Raw genomic sequence first — 22,360 nt, forward strand, 5'->3', positions numbered from 1 at the left:
CCCAACCTTCAGCGCGTCAGTTCGGTGGCATTTCCTTCATTTCGTCCACAGCTAAATTAACCTGCGACTTTAGCGCTGGGCTCCTTCCGTACATTTGCTTGGAAACTAACGGTCCTGTGGATTCCAACGGGACTCATCTAAGGCTTGATTGCAGCCTTGATTTCAACGGACTCTACTTCCAAATGCAAATTCCCGTTGATATATGTTTCATCCAGCCTGCTTCTCAATAGTTGGGTCATCCAATCCATTTGAATGATGGGCAGCTGTCAGTCACCACCACCTTAAAACATGCATTTGCTTGGAAGTAAGGCCCCTTTTGCACAGTTATCAGTGGGACCTTTACCTCCAAGTTTAGCATCGGGGCAGTCATCTCAACAAAATTAACTCGGTTCCTAAACAGAACGGCCACAGCCCAGTTCAGAATTAAACGCGCTTAGCCTCATAGAAACCCAGCCTTCCAGCTTCAATACTTTGTTGGATTGTGCCCTATATATATTCCCCCCCCGGTTGGCCATGAGATTTGTAGTGGGGGGGTGGGGGTGGGAATGACTGAGTGGATAGATGCTTGTGGTGACTCGGCACCAAATACCGATAAGGGTATGCTTACACGCGCGTATACACACACACACACACACACACACACACACACACAATCTCTTAGCAAAAGCTTCTTGCGTTTATGCGAATGCATAAGACCCCGAGTAGTTCTATCGAAGCCATGCAAGCTAAACCACCGTCCCCCCCCCCCCCCAAATAAAAATGCTTACCAGTTTGTTGGCAAAGTTCTAGAACTGAAAATCATCAACAAATAGAACCAAAGTAAAAGCCTAATATAAAACTGTGTTTCATTAAAACAATATATCTTCTTTTAAAAAAATAGGTATTTCCCACCCATTCCTATTAAACTAAGTTTTGTTAGCGCGCTAAGTACTGAGATAGGGAATGAACTGGACTCTGTAACGAACTCCTCCGTGTAAAGAAAGGATTTGCAATGGGGGCCTGGATCGGTGCGTGAGGAGAGGAGCCGCGTAGGTGGGTATAATACCCTATTTACAACGCCTTATTTGAAATCCTCAGCTAACTGTCCGGGATGCCCGCAAAAGTCGACATACGAAAAAGAAAAGTTGTAGACCGTGCGCGAATAAGCAAGAAGAGAACTCCCCCGCCGAAATAGTTTCAAAAAGACAACTAAAATGAAGTCATCTGGTTTTTAAAAATTAGTCTGTCTCTATTAATTTGCAAAAAACAAAACAAAACAACAAACAAACAAACAAAAAACCCCAATCAGCTTCCAGTAGCAGAAATGCAAATATTTCCTCAAAACAGTGTGTTTCTGTAAGAGGGTGGCAGGAAAAGAATGCTGCATACATTAGGATGTATGGATCTTCCCGATCCTTTCACCGGGGGCTTGAAATTTCTTGCAGGGATAAGAGGATTAAAAATGTGTTGCCTTGAATTCAAAAGCATGGTGATTCTTTGAAGGCAAGGGCCACGGGGTAGCTGTTTCAGGGGGTCCGAAAAGGGGAGGTTTGGTGTCCTGGGCTACTTCTTCCCGCAATTTCCAATTAACATGTGGAACTCACTGCCACAAGATGGTGCAATGGCCATTAGTTCAGTTGGCTTTCAGAAAAAAATAGAGAAGTTCATGGAGAGCAGGTGTTGTAGCTAAAAGTTGCTGCCATGTCAAGAGGAAGTCTGTCTGTGGCTATCAGTAGGTGGGAACAAACAACAAGGGTTGACCACACCTGCCATAATGCCTTGCTTCTGAGCTTCCAGAGACGTCTACCTAGGTATTGAATACGGACTGCTGGACAGATAGATTTGGGTGGACCATGTGACTCAGACCTTTAAGAAATAAATATAGCTAATGGCTTCAAATCCGGGCACTACTGACCTCAAGAACCACAAGTTCTGCTTCCCTGTCCTGAAACTTGAGAGACATGACATAGAAATAGCAGAATGATTAACTGCAGAGCCATTACATATATTTATCATTAACAGCTCCATCCACAATTAATTTTAGAGGAACAATGTGAGGGTTGGGGAGGATGTTGGTTTTTAATCCAATTCTGATTTTTTTGAAGAAGAGTCAAAGAATTTAGTTTGAATCATGTTATATTTAAATGCCCAGCATTCTTATTAGATCCACCAAAGAAATATATTAAATAGAATAAGGTGACTACTTTTGAGTCCCATACCCTTGAGTAACCTATGGCAAGCCCCTCCCCCCACTCCGCATCAAGGATTTAGCAGAATCAGCATGCTACTGCTTGGAGGGTTGAATAAGATTTGATCCAGATTTTCTTGGCTGTTTTTTAACCAAGAAAAAACAAAGCAAAACAAACTGTACCCTCTCAAGCTAGTGACAAAAGTCCCACCTACTGTAGTAAAACAACAACAACCCTTCTTAGGTACCTTCCATAAAATATGACAATGGAGCAACAGGCAGAAAAGTTGTGATGAAAAGGGGAATTTTGTATTGGCTAATAAAGAACACAGCACAACAAGGAGAGAACAGAGTTTAAAGCTGTGGCTGGCTTTAGGATGGACAGTCCTTAAGGCTATCACTGTTTTCCTGTTAACATTATACTTGGAATTTAAGTTCTCTTGAAATCGGTGTGACTCCCAGGCAGGCCTGTCTCCTTCTTGCCCAACATTTTGGAATGGGAGGCTTCAGTGGCGTAGCGTGGGGCATGCAGGGGGGGCCGGCCACACCGGGCGCAACATCTGGGTGTTAGGGGGTGCAAATCCATGGGTTAGGGGGCGCAAATCCACGGGTTAGGGGGCACAAATCCACGGGTTAGGGGGTGCAAATTACTTGCCTTGCCCCGGGTGCTGACAACCCATGCTACGCCACTGGGAGGCTTCGCCAGCGAGCCCTGTAAGTGAGTGAGGAACAGCAAAAACACCAATGCAATGAATTTTAAAATATCTCTTAATAATAGCCATTTACAGTATAACCCCATGCATGTCTACATAGAAGTAAACCACATTCAGTTTAGCAGGCCAGACTCCTAAATAAGTGTGTGTAGGATTGCAGCCTTGATGTTATAAATGTTTTGAATAAAATAGTATTACACTTAAATAAAACTTTTTTTTTCCTTTTTTTAATCGCCAAGTGCTTGACAAACTTTGTACTCACTGGCCAGAACTTTGCAACAGGGAGGCAGGTTTACTTTATAAAGGTAAAGGTAAAGGTACCCCTGCCCGTACGGGCCAGTCTTGCCAGACTCTGGGGTTGTGCGCCCATCTCACTTAAGAGGCCAGGGGCCAGCGCTGTCCGGAGACACTTCCGGGTCACGTGGCCAGCGTGACATCGCTGCTCTGGCGAGCCAGAACCGCACACGGAAACGCCGTTTACCTTCCCGCTGGTAAGCGGTCCCTATTTATCTACTTGCACCCGGAGGTGCTTTCGAACTGCTAGGTTGGCAGGCGCTGGGACCGAGCAGCGGGAGCGCACCCCACCGCAGGGATTCGAACCGCCGACCTTTCGATCGGCAAGTCCTAGGCGCTGAGGCTTTAACCCACAGCGCCACCTGCGTCCCTGGGCAGAAAAAACCTACATAGTTTCTATAGGTAAAACATGTTTCTTTTTAAGTGAATGATAACCATCTTAGTTGGGTTTTTGAAATATCTGCTAAGGAGATTACAACTTTTATGTGCTCCCCAGTCCTAAGTGCATAGCTAATGAATATATTGTGGTGAGAATATTATTCAACCAGAACTGCTAGACTCTATCTATATCTATCTATCTATCTATCTATCTATCTATCTATCTATCTATCTATCTATCTATCATCTATATCTATCTATATCTATCTATCTATCTATCTATCTATCTATCTATCTATCTATCTATCATCTATATCATCTATCTATCTATCTATCTATCTATCTATCTATCTATCTATCATCTATCTATCTATCTATCTATCTATCTATCTATCTATCTATCTATCATCTCTATATCTATCTATCTATCTATCTATCTATCTATCTATCTATCTATCATCTATCTATCTATCTATCTATATCTATCTAATCTATCATCTATCTATCTATCTATCTATCTATCTATCTATCTATCTATCTATCATCTATCTATCTATCTATCTATCTATCTATCTATCTATCTATCATCTATCTATCTATCTATCTATCTATCTATCTATCATCTATCTATCTGTCTGTCTGTCTGTCTGTCTGTCTGTCTGTCTGTCTGTCTATCTATCTATCTATCTATCTATCTATCTATCTATATCTATCTATCTCTATCTATCTATCTATCTATCTATCTATCTATCTATCTATCATCTATCTATCTCTATCTATATCTATCTATCTATCTATCTATCTATCTATCTATCTATCTATCTCTCTCTCTCTCTCTCTCTATCTATCTATCTATCTATCTATCTATCTATCTATCTATCTCTATCTCTATCTATCATCTATCTATCATCTCCAGGGCTTTTTCAGTCAGAACTCACTGGAAGTCCGTTCTAGTACCTCTCAGGTGGGCACCATTGGCATTATAAGAAAACAAGGGAGGCATTCATGGTGAGTTCCAACACCTATTGTTCTAGAAAAATAGCACTATCTATATCAATATCACACATGTAAACATAATGCAATTATTCTAGCGCAAGCCAGCAGAAGTCAAACTGTAATGAATGAGATTCAAGTTTGTCAGTCCTCATAATGGTACCTTAGTCACAGCTACTTTTTGCACCCCTCATAAGTAAGCAGTATGCTATCTTAAATCAGCTATCACACACAACTTTAATACAGCCCCTGTCCTCTAAGATGCAATATACATAGGTCGAAACACATTAAGTTGACCTGTGGCATTTTAAAAGCTCGGATTCTTACACACTGCTTGTGATGATGATGGACAAAACACAGTTTATGTAAACTCATTTATCCGCCTGTGGTTTTAAAAATGCCCTTGGACTTCAGCAGCCAGCCAGCTTGTGTGCAAGACTTGTGTGTATTCTGCCAGTTAACAAAAGCACAGAATTGGGCGCAGAACGCAACCTGCTGGGAATCTCTGTTTTCATTTTAGAAAGCAAACCATGTTTCTATCCCTCATGACTGGGGTGAATAGGGCTGAAACTGAGTAAGCAATGCTGGGTGAAAGCTAGAGAGGCAGCTGATAGGATCATGATCTGGGCTGTATTATTGCATAGTTCTGTGCCCTTCCCCTTTATTTAAATCAAATAAATTATGCAAAATAAATAAAGGCTTCAGCACACAGTTTTCCTTGGAGCAAAATTGGGGTTACTTTGCTGCAGATTCGCCACCCCCAACCCCCAGTGCACAGCACACACTGCTCTGCCTATGAATTTGTCGGAGGACAGCGTATCGATGGCCCATTCATTTCCATCAGTGAGGTTACAGCTGTTCACATAGCTTACCAGCCAACTTAATATCATTAGCTCCCATTGCTCTTGCTAAATCCAATACACCTTTCTGAGCTCTTTTGTATGCCTGCCACCATTTCTACAGGCCAATGATTTTCCCAATAGACTCTGCTTGTCTCTTCCAGGAGAATATTGCTTCATTTTAAATAAAAACTCCCCACTGCGGAACTTATATAGACCTTTACTCTTCAGGTCACTGAGTCGCGGGGGGGGGGGGGGGGAGATGTTAGGAAAAGCTGCTGGCTTATTTTCATCTATTTGCACTGGGTAAATTTAATATAAATAGATACCGTATTGATGGCAAGCCAAATATTTATTCCACAAATAATTCCAGTACTGTTTTTTTTTTTTACACGAAACAAGCCATTACTTCTAACTTAGGCATCAATAGCAATTATGAAATACAGACCTCTCTGCAGTGCAATCACCGTTCTGCTGCCATGCAGCATTTCCTATGCTAGTGGGATTATACAGACACACCACCTGCCTTTGATTAGTCATTGCTTCCCCACAAATCCACGGTCCAATCCTCATTGGAAGCTAAACCGATTTTTGTCACCGATGGTACTATGATGTGCCTCCCCAAACCACTTCACTTTTATATTTTTAGATGTGCACCAAAATGTTTTGAGCATATGTTTAGAAATGTGAGATGGACGCGGTTGGTGCTGTGGGTTAAACCACAAAGTCTAGGGCTTGCCGATCGGAAGGTCGGCGGTTCGAATCCCCGTGACGGGGTGAGCTCCCGTTGCTTGGTCCCTGCTCCTGCCAACCTAGCAGTTCAAAAGCATGAAGTACAAGTAGATAAATAGGTACCGCTCCGGCGGGAAGGTAAACGGCATTTCCGTGCGCTGCTCTGGTTCACCAGAAGAGACTTAGTCATGCTGGCCACATGACCCGGAAGCTGTACGCCGGCTCCCTCGGCCAGTAAAGCAAGATGAGTGCTGCAACCCAAGAGTCGTCCGCAACTGGACCTAATGGTCAGGGGTACCTTTACCTTTATCTAAAAATGTGAATGTGACAAATGCATGTGCAAATGTACCAGACAGACATCTTCTTCAGGGAACCATGATGGCCTACAGTTCTTTCATAAAATCATAGAATTGTAGAGTTGGAAGGGACCATGAGGGTAATCTAGCCCAGTGTTTCCCAACCTTGGGTCTCCAGCTGCTGTTGGACTACAATTCCCATCATCCCTGACCATTGGTCTTGCTAGCAAGGGATGATGGGAGTTGTAGTCCAAAAACAGCTGGAGACCCAAGGTTGGGAAACACTGATCTAGCCCACCTCCCTGCAATGCAGAAATCTTTTGCCCAATGTAGGGCTTGAACCATTGACCCTGGGATGAAGAATTTCATGCTCTACCGAATGAGATATCCCTTTGTCACGTGTACACTTATTGGTAAACATGGATGAGCCCCTGTGTAAGATGTGAAGCACCGTATTTTTCTCTCCATAAGACGCACTGGACCACAAGACACACCTAGTTTTTGGAGGAGGAAAACAAGAAAAAAAATATTCTGAATCTCAGAAGCCAGAACAGCAAGAGGGATCGCTGCGCAGCGAAAGCAGCAATCCCTCTTGCTGTTCTGGCTTATGTGCTAGCTGTGCACCCTGCATTCGGTCCATAAGATGCACACACATTTCCCCTTACTTTTTAGGAGGGAAAAAGTGAGTCTTATAGAGCAAAAAACACGGTAGCTATCAGTCTTTAGGGCATGGGTGGAGAATTCGTTGAGATGGTGTTGGACTCGAACTCCCATCATCCCTGTCCATGCAGACAGGGGTTCATGGAAGTTGGAGTCCAGCAACCTATGGTGGGCTAGAGGTTCCCCACCTGTGCTTTCGGGTGAATCCCTCATTCACTGAAATTAGATGTAGCACTTCTTCAGTAATGAAAGAGTAAAGGAATTGATTCCAGGGTTCCTGAGGAACATTATAACAGAAGCAATGAGCAGCACTCTTTCTGTCTGTGTAGGGTTATTTTAGATGGATCACCAAAGGGCTGGCAGAAGGTGTTGTGGACAATGTTGCAAGCTGGGACAAGATGCATTTCAATGGGATTCAGACCCAGGCTTACAAATCTCCTTGGTTAGGACTGGGGAATGTATGGTGAGCAGAGAAGGCATCTTTAAGTGGCATGAACTTCAAAGACAAGTTTCCCCAACACTCAAGTTTTGATATTTCAAAGCAGACCACAGAGCAGTACCATAGAGAGACTTGCTCTGGAAATTTTAAAGATACATCCCTTGATTATTTCAACTTTTCAGTATTAAAAAAGAACAGTAGGCTCTAGCTCATGGGTCAGCAAACTTTTCCAGCAGGGGGCCGGTCCACTGTCCCTCAGACCTTGTGGGGGGCTGGACTATATTTTGAAAAAAAATATGAACAAATTCCTATGCCCCACAAATAGAGATGCATTTTAAATAAAAGTAGACATTCTACTCATGTAAAAAAACGCTTATTTCCGGACTGTCTGCGGGCTGGATTTAGAAGGCAATTTGACTGGATTCGGCCCCTGGGCCTTAGTTTGCCTACCCATGCTCTAGCTCTTATACAGAGATATAAGGGAAAGCATGCAAGCAATACTATATCAAAATCAGTAAGAAGTTAACCTTTTCCTGACCTCCAGCAATCTGGGAAATGAATGCAACGAAACAAGGGTGGTGGGCAAACATTAGGGCAATTGGCACTAATACTTATCTTGTTTTAGTTTTTTTAAAAAATTGCTCAGGTTATTTAATACAGTGACAATGCACATGGCTAATTGGAAGCAAGCCCTGTTGAATTCAGTAGCCCTTGCTCTCAGGTGAGTGTGTACCAGATTGCAGCCTGAGTAACTAAAATTTAAAGATAAAGGCACCGCAATGTGATGCACATTGACTCAGAAATATGTCCCACTGTATTTAATAGCACTTGCTTCTTTGTAAGTGTGCTTATAATTGAAACCCCGCACTACTGCTTCTGAGATTTTTTTGCTGCTTACCACCCACTTCCATTGCTCTTACAGCAGTGGATACTTATCCCCTGTTGTACGATTTCTGGATACAGAATTGCTGTAGGGCTACTGTGTACTCCCCCACCCCACCCCAACACAGCTAAGGCTTAGTATTGTATCTATCACCTCCTCTGTGCTTTGGAGAGATTATCTGCCCAAAGTGAAGGGAATATATTTGTCCTTATAGTCAGCATCAGGCGGCACTGTGTTCTTATTATGGTTCTTTACCTTTAAACCACACTTGGACCAGACAGCTTTTTAAACAGAGGACCCATTTAAATAGAGTTGTCATCTGTACACATGGCTACTACAGTTGTGAGAGGAGATACTGTATTTTTTGCTGTATAAGACTCACTTTTTCCCTCCTAAAAAGTAAGGGGAAATGTGTGTGCGTCTTATGGAGCGAATGCAGGCTGCGCAGCTATCCCAGAAGCCAGAACAGCAAGAGAGATTGCTGCTTTCACTGCGCAGCAATCCCTCTTGCTGATCTGGCTTCTGAGATTCAGAATATATTTTTTCTTGTTTTCCCCCTCCTCCTAGGTGCGTCTTGTGGTCTGGTGCGTCTTATAGAGTGAAAAAAAATGGTATTTCTCCTTATACCCTGCAGAAGACTGCATCCATGTGCATATATGCACATACATGTACACTGGATTGCTGATGGATAAAGGTTATTATTAGTATAAGGGTTTGAGAGCTCATCTCCCAATTATACTCTCCCTCACCCAAATGCTGCTTATTAAATAATTATCATTTATGCACAAGCCAACAAACACCAAGGAGTTCTCCCTCCCCTCTCCCAGTTATACTTTTTGATCTCTTCATTGGCATCATTTTAGCACGCTTGCTTTTGACCATCATTAATAAAGGTGATAGAACAAGCTTGGGAATTGAAATTAATATTCAAAATTCCCCAGAACGTCAAATGTTGTTCATAGAATCTCAGCTTCGAATGTGGAATCTTCCTCTCCAAATATGAGAGCTGTGGATTTAGTGGCCTCTCTTGATTTGTTTTGACTTTGACAGTAAACTGTAATATAATCTTATAACTTCCAACTATCAAATACTACCATATATAATAATAAATACTAAGACTTATTCTCCTAGTGTCTGTTCGTATTGTAGACATAACGGCATTGCCTATACACAAGAGAGAGATAATGCCATGCTCAGAGGAAACTCAAAGGTTTTCAGATGTGGGATCAATTTTTTTGGGGGGGGGACTCCTAAGGAAAAGGAGCCCCCAAACAACCCATTCAGGAATGATCATGCTCAATGGCCACAGAATGTTGGGGAGGGTCCAGAAGACTGGAGGGGGGAAAAAGAATTTTATGGAGCATTCTGAGAGACTGCATGGTGTGTTGGCCAGGACACTGAACCGGAGCACTTCACACTGCAGTAATACCCTGCAGCAACAACAACAACAACAACTTACTATTTATACCCCGCCCATCTGGCTGAGTTTCCCCAGCCACTCTGGGCGGCTCCCAATCGAGTGTTAAAAACAATACAGCATTAAATATTAAAAACTTCCCTAAACAGGGCTGCCTTCAGATGTCTTTTAAAAATAGGATAGCTGCTTATTTCCTTGACATCTGATGGGAGGGTGTTCCACAGAGCAGGCGCCACTACCGAGAAGGCCCTCTGTCTGGCTCCCTGTAACCTCACTTCTCACAATGAGGGAACTGCCAGAAGGGCCTCGGCATTGGATCTCAGTGTCCGGGCTGAACAATGGAGGTGGATACGCTCCTTCAGGTATGCAATCTTGTTGTATGCCCCACTTGTTCAATAATTAGGTATCATTCTAACTACTATTTACATATATTATGCTGTTTCTCAAACACAATATAAAACCAGACATAACTGTGTGTCAGTTTTCAAATTCATTAATAAGGCAACCAAACAGAAACATATTAACATAAATATAAAATTATACATAAAAATATATCTTAGCCAATACAATAAATAAAACATACATAAAAAGCTGAAAGTTAGATCATGATGGAAGCCATATCACCTTGTCTAAGTTAAGGGGCCTTTAGCTGTATTAAACATCACAGACCTGTCCATATTGAGCAACAAATATTTGATCTTATCCATATGACTGACGGTAGTGACCGCTGGTAAAGATTTCTCTAAATATTTTTGCTTTGGTGTTTCACTTATCAAATACTGTCAAAGCACTAAAACCACTATGTATCAGCAGTCAAACACTGACAAATATTAAAATCAACTCCGGCAAATACAGACATTAAATATCTGGTGTATACTTGACAATGTTTGCGGAGGATAATTTCCGAGAGCAAAATAGTTTCAACTCTAAACATGTTGAAACTTAAAAGACTGTCTTTGTTTAAAGTTCATGATTCTTGCTCTCTCTTTTTTTGGTGGGTTCCTTTTTCTGGACAGAGGCCAGAATGGTCGGTAAATGTTCTTGCTTTGAGATGTGGGCATGTTTACTTCGGATGTTTCTCTTTAGCTTTTGCACACATAGGTGAGGAGGATCCTTCCTCAGTGGTAATAACTGGCGCTCTATCTGGATTCCTTTCACATTCATTTCAAGGTATCTGTCTCCTTCCCTGCCCCTTCAGTCAGACAAGAACAGGAAATGCAAAAAGCTCTTCATGAAGATGACCAGGATTCCTCAGAAAGCAGTTCATACCAAGATCCCATTAGAAGGGATTCCTTTAGTCAGCAACAACTTCCAGCTCCACTGGCACACCAGGAGCCAGAAACATCCACAAGGTCTCCAACAGGCCAAAAAGGCACTGAACAGGCGTCTCTAGGGAACACCAATGATCAGACCTCAAAATTGCAACAGCCTCCATTGGTTACCAATGGCACTAGCAAGGCACATGATAGCCATTTACCAAAACAAGTCTTCCCTTGGATGAAAGAAACAAGACACAGCAGCAAGCAGAAGAACAACCTTCCATCTTCAGGTACCTTGTTTTATCTGTCATCTCCCATGCTTGATTCCAATGTGCATCTATCCAATGGTAGCCAACATGGTGCCCTCACGAGCTTGATAGACACCCACCAGTCCCAGACAGCAATGGTCAGGGATGATGGGAGTTGTAGCCAAACAGCAGCATCTGGAATGCACATCATTGGCTACCATGGATCTAGGCTATAGCTTTCCTTGCACTTTCAAATAAGTGTTCACATGCATTACTTTAGCTTATACCATGCAGTACCTTAATTTATACCATGTCCTTCCTCCAAGGAACTAAGCACACATTATGGAGGGTTCTCTGGTGGTCTTCCGTCCAGAGACTGCTTAAGGCCAGACACTCTTAACTTTACCGGTTGAACCACAGCATGTGTCTTCAGAGCATTTTCTGGACAATAACTTACAAAGTACTTCTATATTTTGTTATTTGCTTATGTTTATATCCCATCTTATATTGGGATAATAGGAGCAACTAGGCTTCCACTTAAGGAATTCAGTAAGAATTATATATAATTTTTCTTTTAGAAGTTGCTCTAGTATATTCTTTATAGGTCCTTTACCAACCCCAACCTCCCGGTACTATGAGAATAGCCATATGTCTTATTAAACATTAGATTTTCATTTAGATTAATCCATTAGCGTAGGAAGGATATAGACTGGACGTAGAGACAAAGAGATAGACAAACATAATAGCATAGCATCGAATAAAACGGATCAGAACATTTCCATTCTTTGCAAATGGAAACACAAGACCCTCCAAACTGACTTTCAAAGAATGCAGAATGTTACTGAGCTGAACCAAATATTCTCCAGTTTCCAATTTTTAGTGGAAACTAGCAATTATGGGGGAACATAAATACTCACGTTTTCCAATTAAGTTACCATTATTTCTCTTGAGGTTTTTTTTGGGGGGGGGTGAGGTGGGGGTGGCACCTTTACCCCTCTGACTTTTCTTCCATCTTGTATGAATTACATCAGTGATCCAACTCAGGCACAGATTAGACAATTAGCAGGATGATGCAACATTCAATACTATCCAGTCAATCAGATTGGGTTGTGTGATGTCACTCACTCAGGGTAAAATAAGCAAACATTTCTTGCCAGGTGCCTTGTGGAAGTGAGGGTGGGACCACCCAAAAAAGGGCAACACAACTGAACACATTTGCCAAAATCTGTGAGTTGTTTTGGTTCAGCTCTAACATCTCTCTGAGTTTGAGCCGCACATAACATGCATGCTTGTACATTGGGGTAGAGAATCTGTGGCCTTCCAGATGTCATCAGACCCCAACTCCCATCAGCCTCAGCCAGCAAGGAGAATGATAGAGATGTTGGGACTTGTAGTCCAGCAGCATCAGGAAGGCCACAAGTTCCCCACCTCTGATGTACACTATACATTATTATTATTATTATTATTATTATTATTATTATTATTATTAAATCTACCAGGTACAAGATTTTGTGAGGCAATACATCTATTCCTTGCAAAGTCATTAAGGATCAAGCTGAATTGACTTTTTCCATTTTCTTCATTTAGACCCCAGCTGCTCTCCACCAAGTCTCTCCTCATCCAAGAGAGTCCGCACAGCCTACACCCAAACGCAGCTGGTGGAACTGGAGAAGGAGTTCCATTTTAATAGATACCTCTGCCGGCCACGCAGGCTGGAAATGGCCCGGCTTCTGAGGCTCTCTGAGAGGCAAATCAAGATCTGGTTCCAGAACAGAAGGATGAAGTATAAGAAAGACAGCAGGGTCAAGGGGACCATTGGGAAGTCCCCGAGCAAAAGTCCTCAAGTGAGTGACTATTTCAGTCAAATGGAGGCCGAGTATGATTTGGCCACACCAAGTTCATGTAGCAAGGCCCAGGGAGGGGTATATAGTTATACAGACCCTCTCTTTGACAGCCCCTTAACGTCCATCTCCTTGGAGTATGGCCCACTTTCTCTGCAAGGAGACAGTCATCATTATGGACCTCCAGTTCTGCAAGGGAGTCCAAGTGAAGTGGAAGAAAATTACCTGGGAAATATGCCCGAGGCTGACTCACTCTTCAGCTTCCCTGACTGTTCCTCTGCAAACCTGGACTACAGCTGTGTTGCCGAAATCCCCAGTCATCACCAGCTTGGGCTGTCCAACTCACATCCCATTTACACAGATTTAACAACACATCCTGTGCCTCAGGGAGATTCTCAGGGACCTGTAAATCTTATGCATCTGTGAGGGCTCTCTCTGCCATGGAAACCAAGCAGGGGAAATTGCTACAGTCCTATTATCTCATTAAAAAAGAAAAAACCCTCTAAGTGCAACCAACAGCATTTCTCTCCCCCAACCCCCCTCCAACCGCCCACCACTCCTATCTGCCCACCCATTACCTCCCACTTATTTAACTGTACTGGACATTCATTGGTGGGGGAGGGGCTGCAGCTGGATGCTGCAAAGTTGATAATTCACTCAAAGCAAGGCTGTCTTCAAACCAAACCTAAGGCAGTCTATGCACTGGATTTTTAAATATCCATTTTGTAAAGAGGGTTTTGTGAATGATATTGCAAAGGAAGGCATTGTGGGTCTCAGTTGTTCAGCAGCTATTGGCCTCATGATCCTCTTGGAAAAGGGGAGAAATCAGGCTGATCATAGCTGCTCTGGTTTTCAGGCATTCATTTCACAAAGTGAAAGACTTTAACTAACCTTGCCACCCCATACAAGTCAACTCAGAAGCAAATCTTGTTGAGTTCAATTGGGTTTATTCCTAGAAGAGTAGGTGTAGAATTGCAGCCTTAGTGTGGATATTTCCAAGTCCAGTTCTTTGCCTATTCCATTCCAAAGGTTTAGCACTTCACAGGGTGAAGAGCAGACACCTTGCCCTAATAGCAGGGATCTTTTAAGGTCCAATATCTTTCTACAGGCAAACACAGATGAGCATTTACCAACCATAATAGTCCTGGTGGCTAGTGCCCATTGGCACTGGTGGGTCCTCACTATTGCCCCATGTGAACCAAGAGTAGACTCGGAACTCCTGTGAAGGGGTCTAGCCCAGGAGAAGATTGGCAGTGGTAGTCAAGCTGTTTCTCCAAGAAAGCTTGCCCATCAGTACTGATCTTCTGACTGAGAAATCCCATTGAGCCACTGATGAACCCCAGGTACCATAGATCATAGTTTGAAAAGCCATTGCTGTATGTTGCTATTGTCTAAGCCTCATCAAAATATTTTCTGACAGAACTGTGGTGCTGATGCAGCAAGAATAGGCAAGATGCATATTCCTTCTTCCTCTTTCATCCCTTGCCAGGATGTTACCACCCCTAGGTAAGAACCTAGAGCTATCAGGGAAGTCCACTCCAAGAAACCCTGTTGCAGAGAGCCCATATCTCCAGAATGCACTAAATCTTTGATAATAAGCATCTCCCAATGCATGCCTAACATAAAAGATAACACTTGAAATTCCACACCTACATCTTAAAAAACAAAAAAATCTCCTGTGATCCAGCTCCAATATTGAAATCACCTGCTTGTTGTAGTTCCAGGGCAAGTGAACGGCTGCCTCTGAGGGCTATTGTCTTGCCATCAGGCGCGGCTAGTGAATGCGTCTTGGGAGAACCAGCTCGCAACCTCGCTGCTGCAGCAGTGAGCAATGTTTTCACTGCGCGCTACACGTCACCGATGGTTTATTTTTAATGATTGCTTGGCTCTTGGCATCTATTTTAATGTACTGTTTTGATACTGGAAATAAAGAGGCTTTTTAAAAACAGCACCGGGAGATTTTCTTGGCGTAGCAGACTAGCTTTTCTCCATGAACACTGCTCTGTTGTTCTTAGAATCACTTTGCCATCTTGTAGTTTACTAGGGGCTGGGCCTCACCCTTCCCTCACCCCCATTAATCATCGAGACAGCACGTACTTCAGAAGGCCTCTAGCTCTTTCATCTCCCAGTTAGTATGCAGCTTTGGAGCTGAGCCTGCTTGAGCATTTCTCTCCCCCACCTCCTAAACTGGCCCCTGCCTTCCATTAAACCTCTTCCATTTCCTTGGACTACAAGTTAGCGAGACCTTCTATCCTCCTTTAAGCAGCTTCTGCTATGGCAAGTATCAGTCAAGAGAGTTTAGTGGTGCAAGGTCCAGTTTGCAAAAGAATCCAGCTTGCATGGTGCTGCGTTCATTGTTTCATGGTAACGGGAGGTGCTTCTTCTGGTGCCAAAATAAAAAACCAGTTTCTTCTGATAACCCAGATTGAGGCTTTGGTCATTTGAAACAGTTGCCCTTGTACTATCTGCTGACTACCAATTGCCCTTGGTTCACTAGTGTGAACATTTAGAAAACTCTAATGTGTGTGTTAAAAACACAGTTGTTGAGGTCCCAGCATCAGCTGCCCCTGTTAGAATGAAAGTGCTAAATCTGAAATGAATTTTTTTGGTCAGATTTGAAATACAGACGCAAAAAATAAACATATAAAAATTCAAGTGTGATGCTGTGAATTTCAAACATTGTCTGATTTCACTTTAAAATTCAGTCAATATTTAGCACTTACTAGCCTATTTGGTTTCAGTCTGAAAATTCCACTATACCACATGTTAAAACCTCTCCAATTTAAACTATTTTTTAAAAAAGGTTTAATTTTGGCGGGATCAGTCCCAATTCACCTGCGGATGAATTTTCACGAAATGTTGTTAAAGATCAATCTGGCAATATTTTTACACTTTTAAGAAGTATTATTAAATGCATAAATCCTGCAGAATACATAGTCAGGGAACTACAATAATATAAATGCAATTCCCACCTCCAAGTCAATTTGTCTCTAGGAGAATTTGAGAACACCATCATCACCCTGGCATGTTCTCCGTTCTATTTGCTATCAAGTGTGGAATAACAGATCTTGGAATGCAACAGTCTACAGGAATTTTTTAAGAGTATTTTGCATGGCAAAGTATCCCAAAGGTGTAATGCACAATTCTCAAATAATCTGGTGCAATAACTAAAAATATTTGTGTGGTCATTGAGAGCGGTCGTAGCTCAGAGGAAGTTCTCATGCTTTCATCTGTAGCATCTCCAGTTAAAAGGATATAGGGTAGCAAAGTTGGGAGAGCTGCCCAGTGTCACAATGGATCAGTGCGTCTGGCCCATTGTTAACCAGAAGGTTGGTGGTTTGAGTCCACCCAGGGATGGCTGTGATTCCTGCATTGCTGGGGGTTGGACTAGATGACGCTTCCAACTCTGTGATTCTGTGATATTCGCCCACCAGAGACTGTGAAGAGCTACTGAAATAGACAAGGGATGAATATGTGGTTGGACTACAACTCCCATTGTGCCTGATCATTGTTCATGCTGGATGGGGGTTGATGGGAACAGCAGTCTGCATAGGCACCAGGTTTTCCATCCCTGGAGTAGAAGTGGGCTAGATGGACTCCATGTTTAATTCAACACAAGGTAGCTTCCCATGTTCATCTGGAAATCTCATCTTTCTGTTTTTCATGCACCTGTAATGCATCGCAACTCACATGCTGTGCCCTAGCGGATGGTGATTGTTGGCATGGGGCAAGGTGAGCATTGGGGCATAGTAGAGCACAGGTTTCACCAGAAGGTCTAAGCAGATGGAAACAGCACACAGGTTTCTCCTGAGCTGCTTCCAACGTGGCCCACATGTCTCAGTGTCTACTGCAACTAAGTACTGCAGAGGAGTGGGTGAGGGTGGAGGCGGTGGGGGATGCCTTGGGTGGTATTCAGCTACATTTTTGCACAAGCACAATGCTTTCCTCCCCTGCATGAGTCCCACACCACCTCCCAAATATGCTCTAGAGGGTTGGGGGAACGTCCATAATGTATGGGGGAAGTTACAGATAGGTAGCCGTGTTGGTCTGCCATAGTCAAAACAAAAAAAATTTCCTTCCAGTAGCACCTTAAAGACCAACTAAGTTAGTTCTTGGTATGAGCTTTCGTGTGCATGCACACTTCTTCAGAGGGGGAGGTTGTTCCATTGAGCAAGGGGAAAAAATACAGGCAACCCCCCCATTTACCTAGGGGTTATGTTCTGAGACATCAGTGAAATCATGTATATTTGAAACATTATTGAAAAAGCCTTCAAATGCCCTGTTTGCCCAAAATGCCCCAAAGCCATCCCTGCCCTGCCTTTGCCCTGCCCAGTTCTGCCCCATTTTGTGATGTTTTTGTGACTTTTGGGGTCACTTCCGGGTTTGGTGCAATGCACGTATGAGCGGTCGCACATATATTGAATGCGCATAAATGGGGTGTTTCCTGTATGCCAATGGAACAATTTGCTGAGTGCTACATTGAATACAACCTTTTATCTCCAGATAACAAGCTTCTCCAACCTTGTGTCCCCAGATGTGTTTGGACTATAACCCTCATAATCCCTGGTCATTCATTACACTGACTGTGAGTGATGGGAATTGTAGTCTAAGTGCTCAACAGCACCTGGGTACCCTTCCTCCACTTTTCCACACAGCCCCTTACAGATCTACTGTAGTAGAGACTCTATCAAATTGGGGTCCCTGGCTCTTGAGATGGACTCAGTCCCATCTCATAATGGGACTACATAAGCCAAGCCTGAAATTTGTTGATGGTCGCAATTAGCCTCAAAAGTTTCTTGTGCGAAACCAGTTTAGAAACAGTGACACAACTGCCCCGCCATTGATTCTCAGTGGACATTTCTTCTCTGAAATGGAACTGCATCAAATTTAAAGGCAAACATGGGGAACCTCAGGCATGGGGACAAATCTGTTCCTCCAGGCCTCCCTTCCCAGACTTTGGGACTCTGCTCCTAGTGGTACCACTCAATGGTCCTGCTTCACATTCTCCTCAAGTGCCTTTTGTCCTTAAACCAGTGGTTTTCAACCAGTGTGCTGTGGCACCCTGGGATGTCTTGAATGATGGGTGCCGCGGGCAACACTAGCCTCTGTCCCTCTTTCTTTCCCTCCCTCCTCTGATGCTATCTCACATATCTACCTCCGAAAGGCTTCCACAGCTGTTTATTGCAGCAGCCCTGGCTATGAGCTCTGCAGGAGAATGGTGCCTCTGGGGCTGGCCAGGAGGTGCTTTCCAGGTCCCTATGGGGCAGCGTGAGGAGGTACCTCGCTTTGGGGTCTGGGGAGAGGCAGCTCAGAGACCAGGGTCAGCAACTGGAGAGGGGAGAGGAAGCTGAAGGAACACTCCACAAGGGAAGGGGTTTGAGAAAGGGTGAGAGGCTGCCAGCTCTGCAGGCAAGGGGTAACATAACTGGGCCACTGAGCCCCACAGGGGAGCTGCAGAAAGAATGTAGTTGGTCAAGGGAGCTGTGGACTTAAAAAGGTTGAAAACCTCTGCCTTAAACGGCGAGAATGCCTCTTGTTTGTCAGGATGGAGGGATGTGGGCACATAGAAAGCTGAGCTCTGACTATTGCATGAGTGGAATATCGTATACTCTACAAAGGTATACATCAATTGACTCTGGCCCTGTTCCCTAGTGGCACACTGCCACTGAAAGGCTGTCCATTAAGTAATATGGCATACCCTCCAACATTTCTCTGACGGAGATAAAAGGTAAAGGGACCCCTGACCATTAGGTCCAGTCGTGGCCAACTCTGGGGTTGCGGCGCTCATCTTGCTTTATTGGCCGAGGGAGCCGGCGTACAGCTTCCGGGTCATGTGGCCAGCATGACTAAGCCGCTTCTGGCGAACCAGAGCAGCGCACGGAAATGCCGTTTACCTTCCTGCCAGAGCGGTACCTATTTATCTACTTGCACTTTGACATGCTTTTGAACTGCTAGGCTGGCAGAAGCTGGGACCGAGCAATGGGAGCTCACCCTGTCGCGGGGATTCAAACCGCCGACCTTCTGATTGGCAAGTCCTAGGCTCTGTGGTTTAACCCACAGCGCCACCCACGTCCCTCTGACAAAGATAGGGGTGTGGGATGTGGGATGTGGGACATTCCGGATCAAATCAGAAACTGGGATGGCTTCTGTAAATCTGGGACTGTCCCTGGAAAACAGGGACACTTGGAGGTCAGATATGTTCCTGAGGCTGAAGGAATATGACTCCATCCCCCCACATCCATCTCAAGTCTACCCAAACAGCTCTTAAAATTTTAGTAAAATAATAATAATTCTGGCCTATACTACTTTTATCTGTAAGTGGGGAATTGCATGACTGAATGGTACACACCACACATTCAAAGCATATGTCCCCCCTCCCAAAGAATCATGGGAACTGTAGTTTGTTAAGGCTGCTGGAGCTTGCTGTTCTGGGAGGGCTAAACTACAGATTCCAGGATTCTTTTGGGGGGGGGGTGAGAGATGCTTTAAATATATGGTGGTGTGAATGCTTCAGTCTGAAAGCACAACTTAATCAGGCCCCTGCCCTGTGGATGTGTTGTTGTTTTTTTAGAGAGAGAGAGAGTGTGTGTTGTGTGTTGTGTGTAACCTGGACTTGCCTGCTAACTTCTGCTCTGAACCCGAAAGGAGGAGAGAAGGTAGAGTTAATTTTCTCGTCTACCAGCTTCCCCTTCTTATTGGGAAAAGAGAGAGAGAGATCTTTGCTGAGGCTGCTGTGATAACAACTCTCTTCCTGTAAGGAGACCTCTGAAGAAAATGCCGAGGTTGCAAACATTAAGTATCCGTGAAACAACAACGGAGGCAGCTTTGCTGCACAAAATGAAAATGCGGCGGTGCAGATAAATGTAAAACACATTGCAGCGGCTCTGGTTCTTTCCCGTGGCATCAGGCAATTACGATAACACAACTTTCCACTGTATTTTATTGTATCTCCCCCTCAAAAGATGAATAGCCTACCGGCACAATCTACATATTGTAATTAACTGATAAATATTTAATAAGGCCAAGAACTTTATCCTTTCTTGGCTTTCTAGCAAGAAACTGGAAAGTGGGTAAACGTAAAAAATAAAATAAAAAATAAACATTCCTTGCCCACCCCCCTCCCCTTAGCGGTTTGAAAGCTAGAACCTATCAGTGCATTTATAAAATAAGTAAGAAAGAATATATCAGGGAGCAGAATGCAAAGGAAATATAAAAGGAGAAATTAGAAGAGGGGGAGAGGTAAATTTGCTGACATAAGCACACATCTCCAGATTGTAATCTGAAATAAAATAGCAGGAGTTTGGACAGACAGAGGATGAATCTGAACTTAAATTGATATTTACAGAAGAGCAAAGAGTGGAGCAGAAAGCAAAGGGACCCTATAGCACTAGCCCTCAATCTCTGCTATGCGAAGTGTAATTATGAATTACTGTGAAATAAAGGCTGGGGGGTCCAATCCCAATTGCTGCTTTAGGCAAAACTTAGTTATATTTCGGTTTTATGTCTAGAGAGTCAGTGTGTCAGAGTGCTTAGAGTGTTGGACTTTGACCTCAAATCCCCACACATGCACTTATCCTCACTTACCTGGGAGTAAGTCCTATCGAGTGAATGGGGTTTCTTTCTGAATCAACATGCAGAACAGTGCGTTGTAAGGGGGTTTGTGCCAGTCGGCCTAACCTCCCTCAAAGGATTGTCGTGAGGATAATGCAGGAAAATCGTGTGCACTGTCTTGAGGTCTTTGGGGAAAAGTAGAATTAAAATGTTGTTGCCCTGTTGCTGCCAAAGGAACCTTCTAGTTGGCTTTTGGTTTCCCTTGATTATACAGTGGTAAAGGTAAAGGGGCCCCTGACCATTAGGTCCAGTCGTGACCGACTCTGGGGTTGTGGCGCTCATCTCGCTTTACTGGCCGAGGGAGCCGACGTACAGCTTCCGGGTCATGTGGCCAGCACGACTAAGCCGCTTCTGGTGAACCAGAGCAGCGCACGGAAACGCCGTTTACCTTCCCGCTGGAAGGTATTTATCTACTTGCACTTTGACGTGCTTTCGAACTGCTATGTTGGCAGGAGCAGGGACCGAGCAATGGGAGCTCACCCCGTCGTGGGGATTCGAACCGCCCACCTTCTGATCGACAAGTCCTAGGCTCTGTGGTATAACCCGCAGCGCCACCCGCCTCCAATTATACAGTGGTACCTCGGGCTAAATATGCTTCAGGTTACATATCCTTCAGGTTACAGACTCCGCTAACCCAGAAATAGTACCTTGGTTTAAGAACTTTCCTTCAGGATGAGGGAAATCAGGCAGCGGCGGTACAGCAGCAGCGGGAGGCCCCATTAGCTAAAGTGGTGCTTCAGGTTAAGAGCAGTTTCAGGTTAAGAACGGACCTCCGGAACGAATTAAGCACGTATATATATATACTCCTTCTTATGTTTTGTTAGTGAATTGTGCAAGAACAGGCTGGGAACTGGGAAAGCAGAGCAAGTGAAACATAGGTTCCTTGTTCTGAGGTTCTAGAGCCAAAGGCATTTGCGTCCCTGCCTTTCAGGATGTCTTAGCGTCATCTGACACCTCCAATTCTGATGGCCCTGGCAGCTGTCTATACAGTGGTACCTCGGGTTAAGTACTTAATTCGTTCCGGAGGTCCGTTCTTAACCTGAAACTGTTCTTAACCTGAAGCACCACTTTAGCTAATGGGGCCTCCCGCTGCTGCTGGGCCACTGGAGCACGATTTCTGTTCTCATCCTGAAGCAAAGTTCTTAACCCGAGGTACTATTTCTGGGTTAGCAGAGTTTGTAACCTGAAGCGTATGTATCCTGAAGCGTATGTAACCTGAGGTACCACTGTACTGTGTTGGGCTGACCCTGAGAAATTCTGTACATGCTCAGGAGACCATTTCCCTCTCCAGCCAGCCTGATTGGCATGTTTGCTAATTCAGTGTGTGAAATAAGATGTTCAGAAGATAATGCAGCCTTGCAAAACAGACTCCTGGATATGTCATGGGGAAATCTGGAGTTTGGCGTGTGCTCTGATGTGCATGCATGGAATTCCTGTGTGAGCAGCATTCATTTCTCCATTCAGAATGGTAGTTTGGCGCACATGTCGGATATTATGCATATGCATGGTTTCTGAAGTAGGATGGTGAATTCACCTGTGTGCACACATTTTCATTTGTGTGCCAGTTTCTTCATTCCCATCTGTGCGCAA

General features: G+C 43.9%; 1 protein-coding gene and 1 long non-coding RNA gene across 5 annotated transcripts in view; one reads left to right on the forward strand and one right to left on the reverse strand.

The window, feature by feature from the left end:
- Positions 1–15,107, forward strand: part of LOC310839926 (homeobox protein Hox-D3-like) — a gene marked incomplete at its 5' end in the record, with an annotated part of 116,435 nt that extends 101,328 nt beyond the window's left edge. For 3 of the 4 annotated variants that reach the window (XM_083729009.1, XM_083729007.1, XM_083729010.1), the window contains 2 exons: positions 10,982–11,360; positions 12,906–15,107. In XM_083729009.1, coding sequence (XP_083585135.1) covers positions 11,027–11,360; positions 12,906–13,585 — 1,014 coding nt within the window. In that variant the 3' untranslated portion in view covers positions 13,586–15,107. Of the gene's footprint in view, positions 1–9,842; positions 10,174–10,981; positions 11,361–12,905 lie in introns of those variants that run through there. The other variant, XM_083729008.1, reaches the window with a different exon arrangement.
- The window catches only part of LOC310840022, a 141,317-nt gene that overhangs the window by 100,215 nt on the left and 18,742 nt on the right, over positions 1–22,360 (reverse strand). The gene's annotated exons all lie outside the window — the stretch shown is intronic.

The sequence above is a fragment of the Podarcis gaigeae genome (genome assembly GCF_964106915.1).
Source record: "Podarcis gaigeae genome assembly, chromosome: 2".
In the NCBI taxonomy this organism is placed as follows: Eukaryota; Metazoa; Chordata; class Lepidosauria; order Squamata; family Lacertidae; genus Podarcis; species Podarcis gaigeae.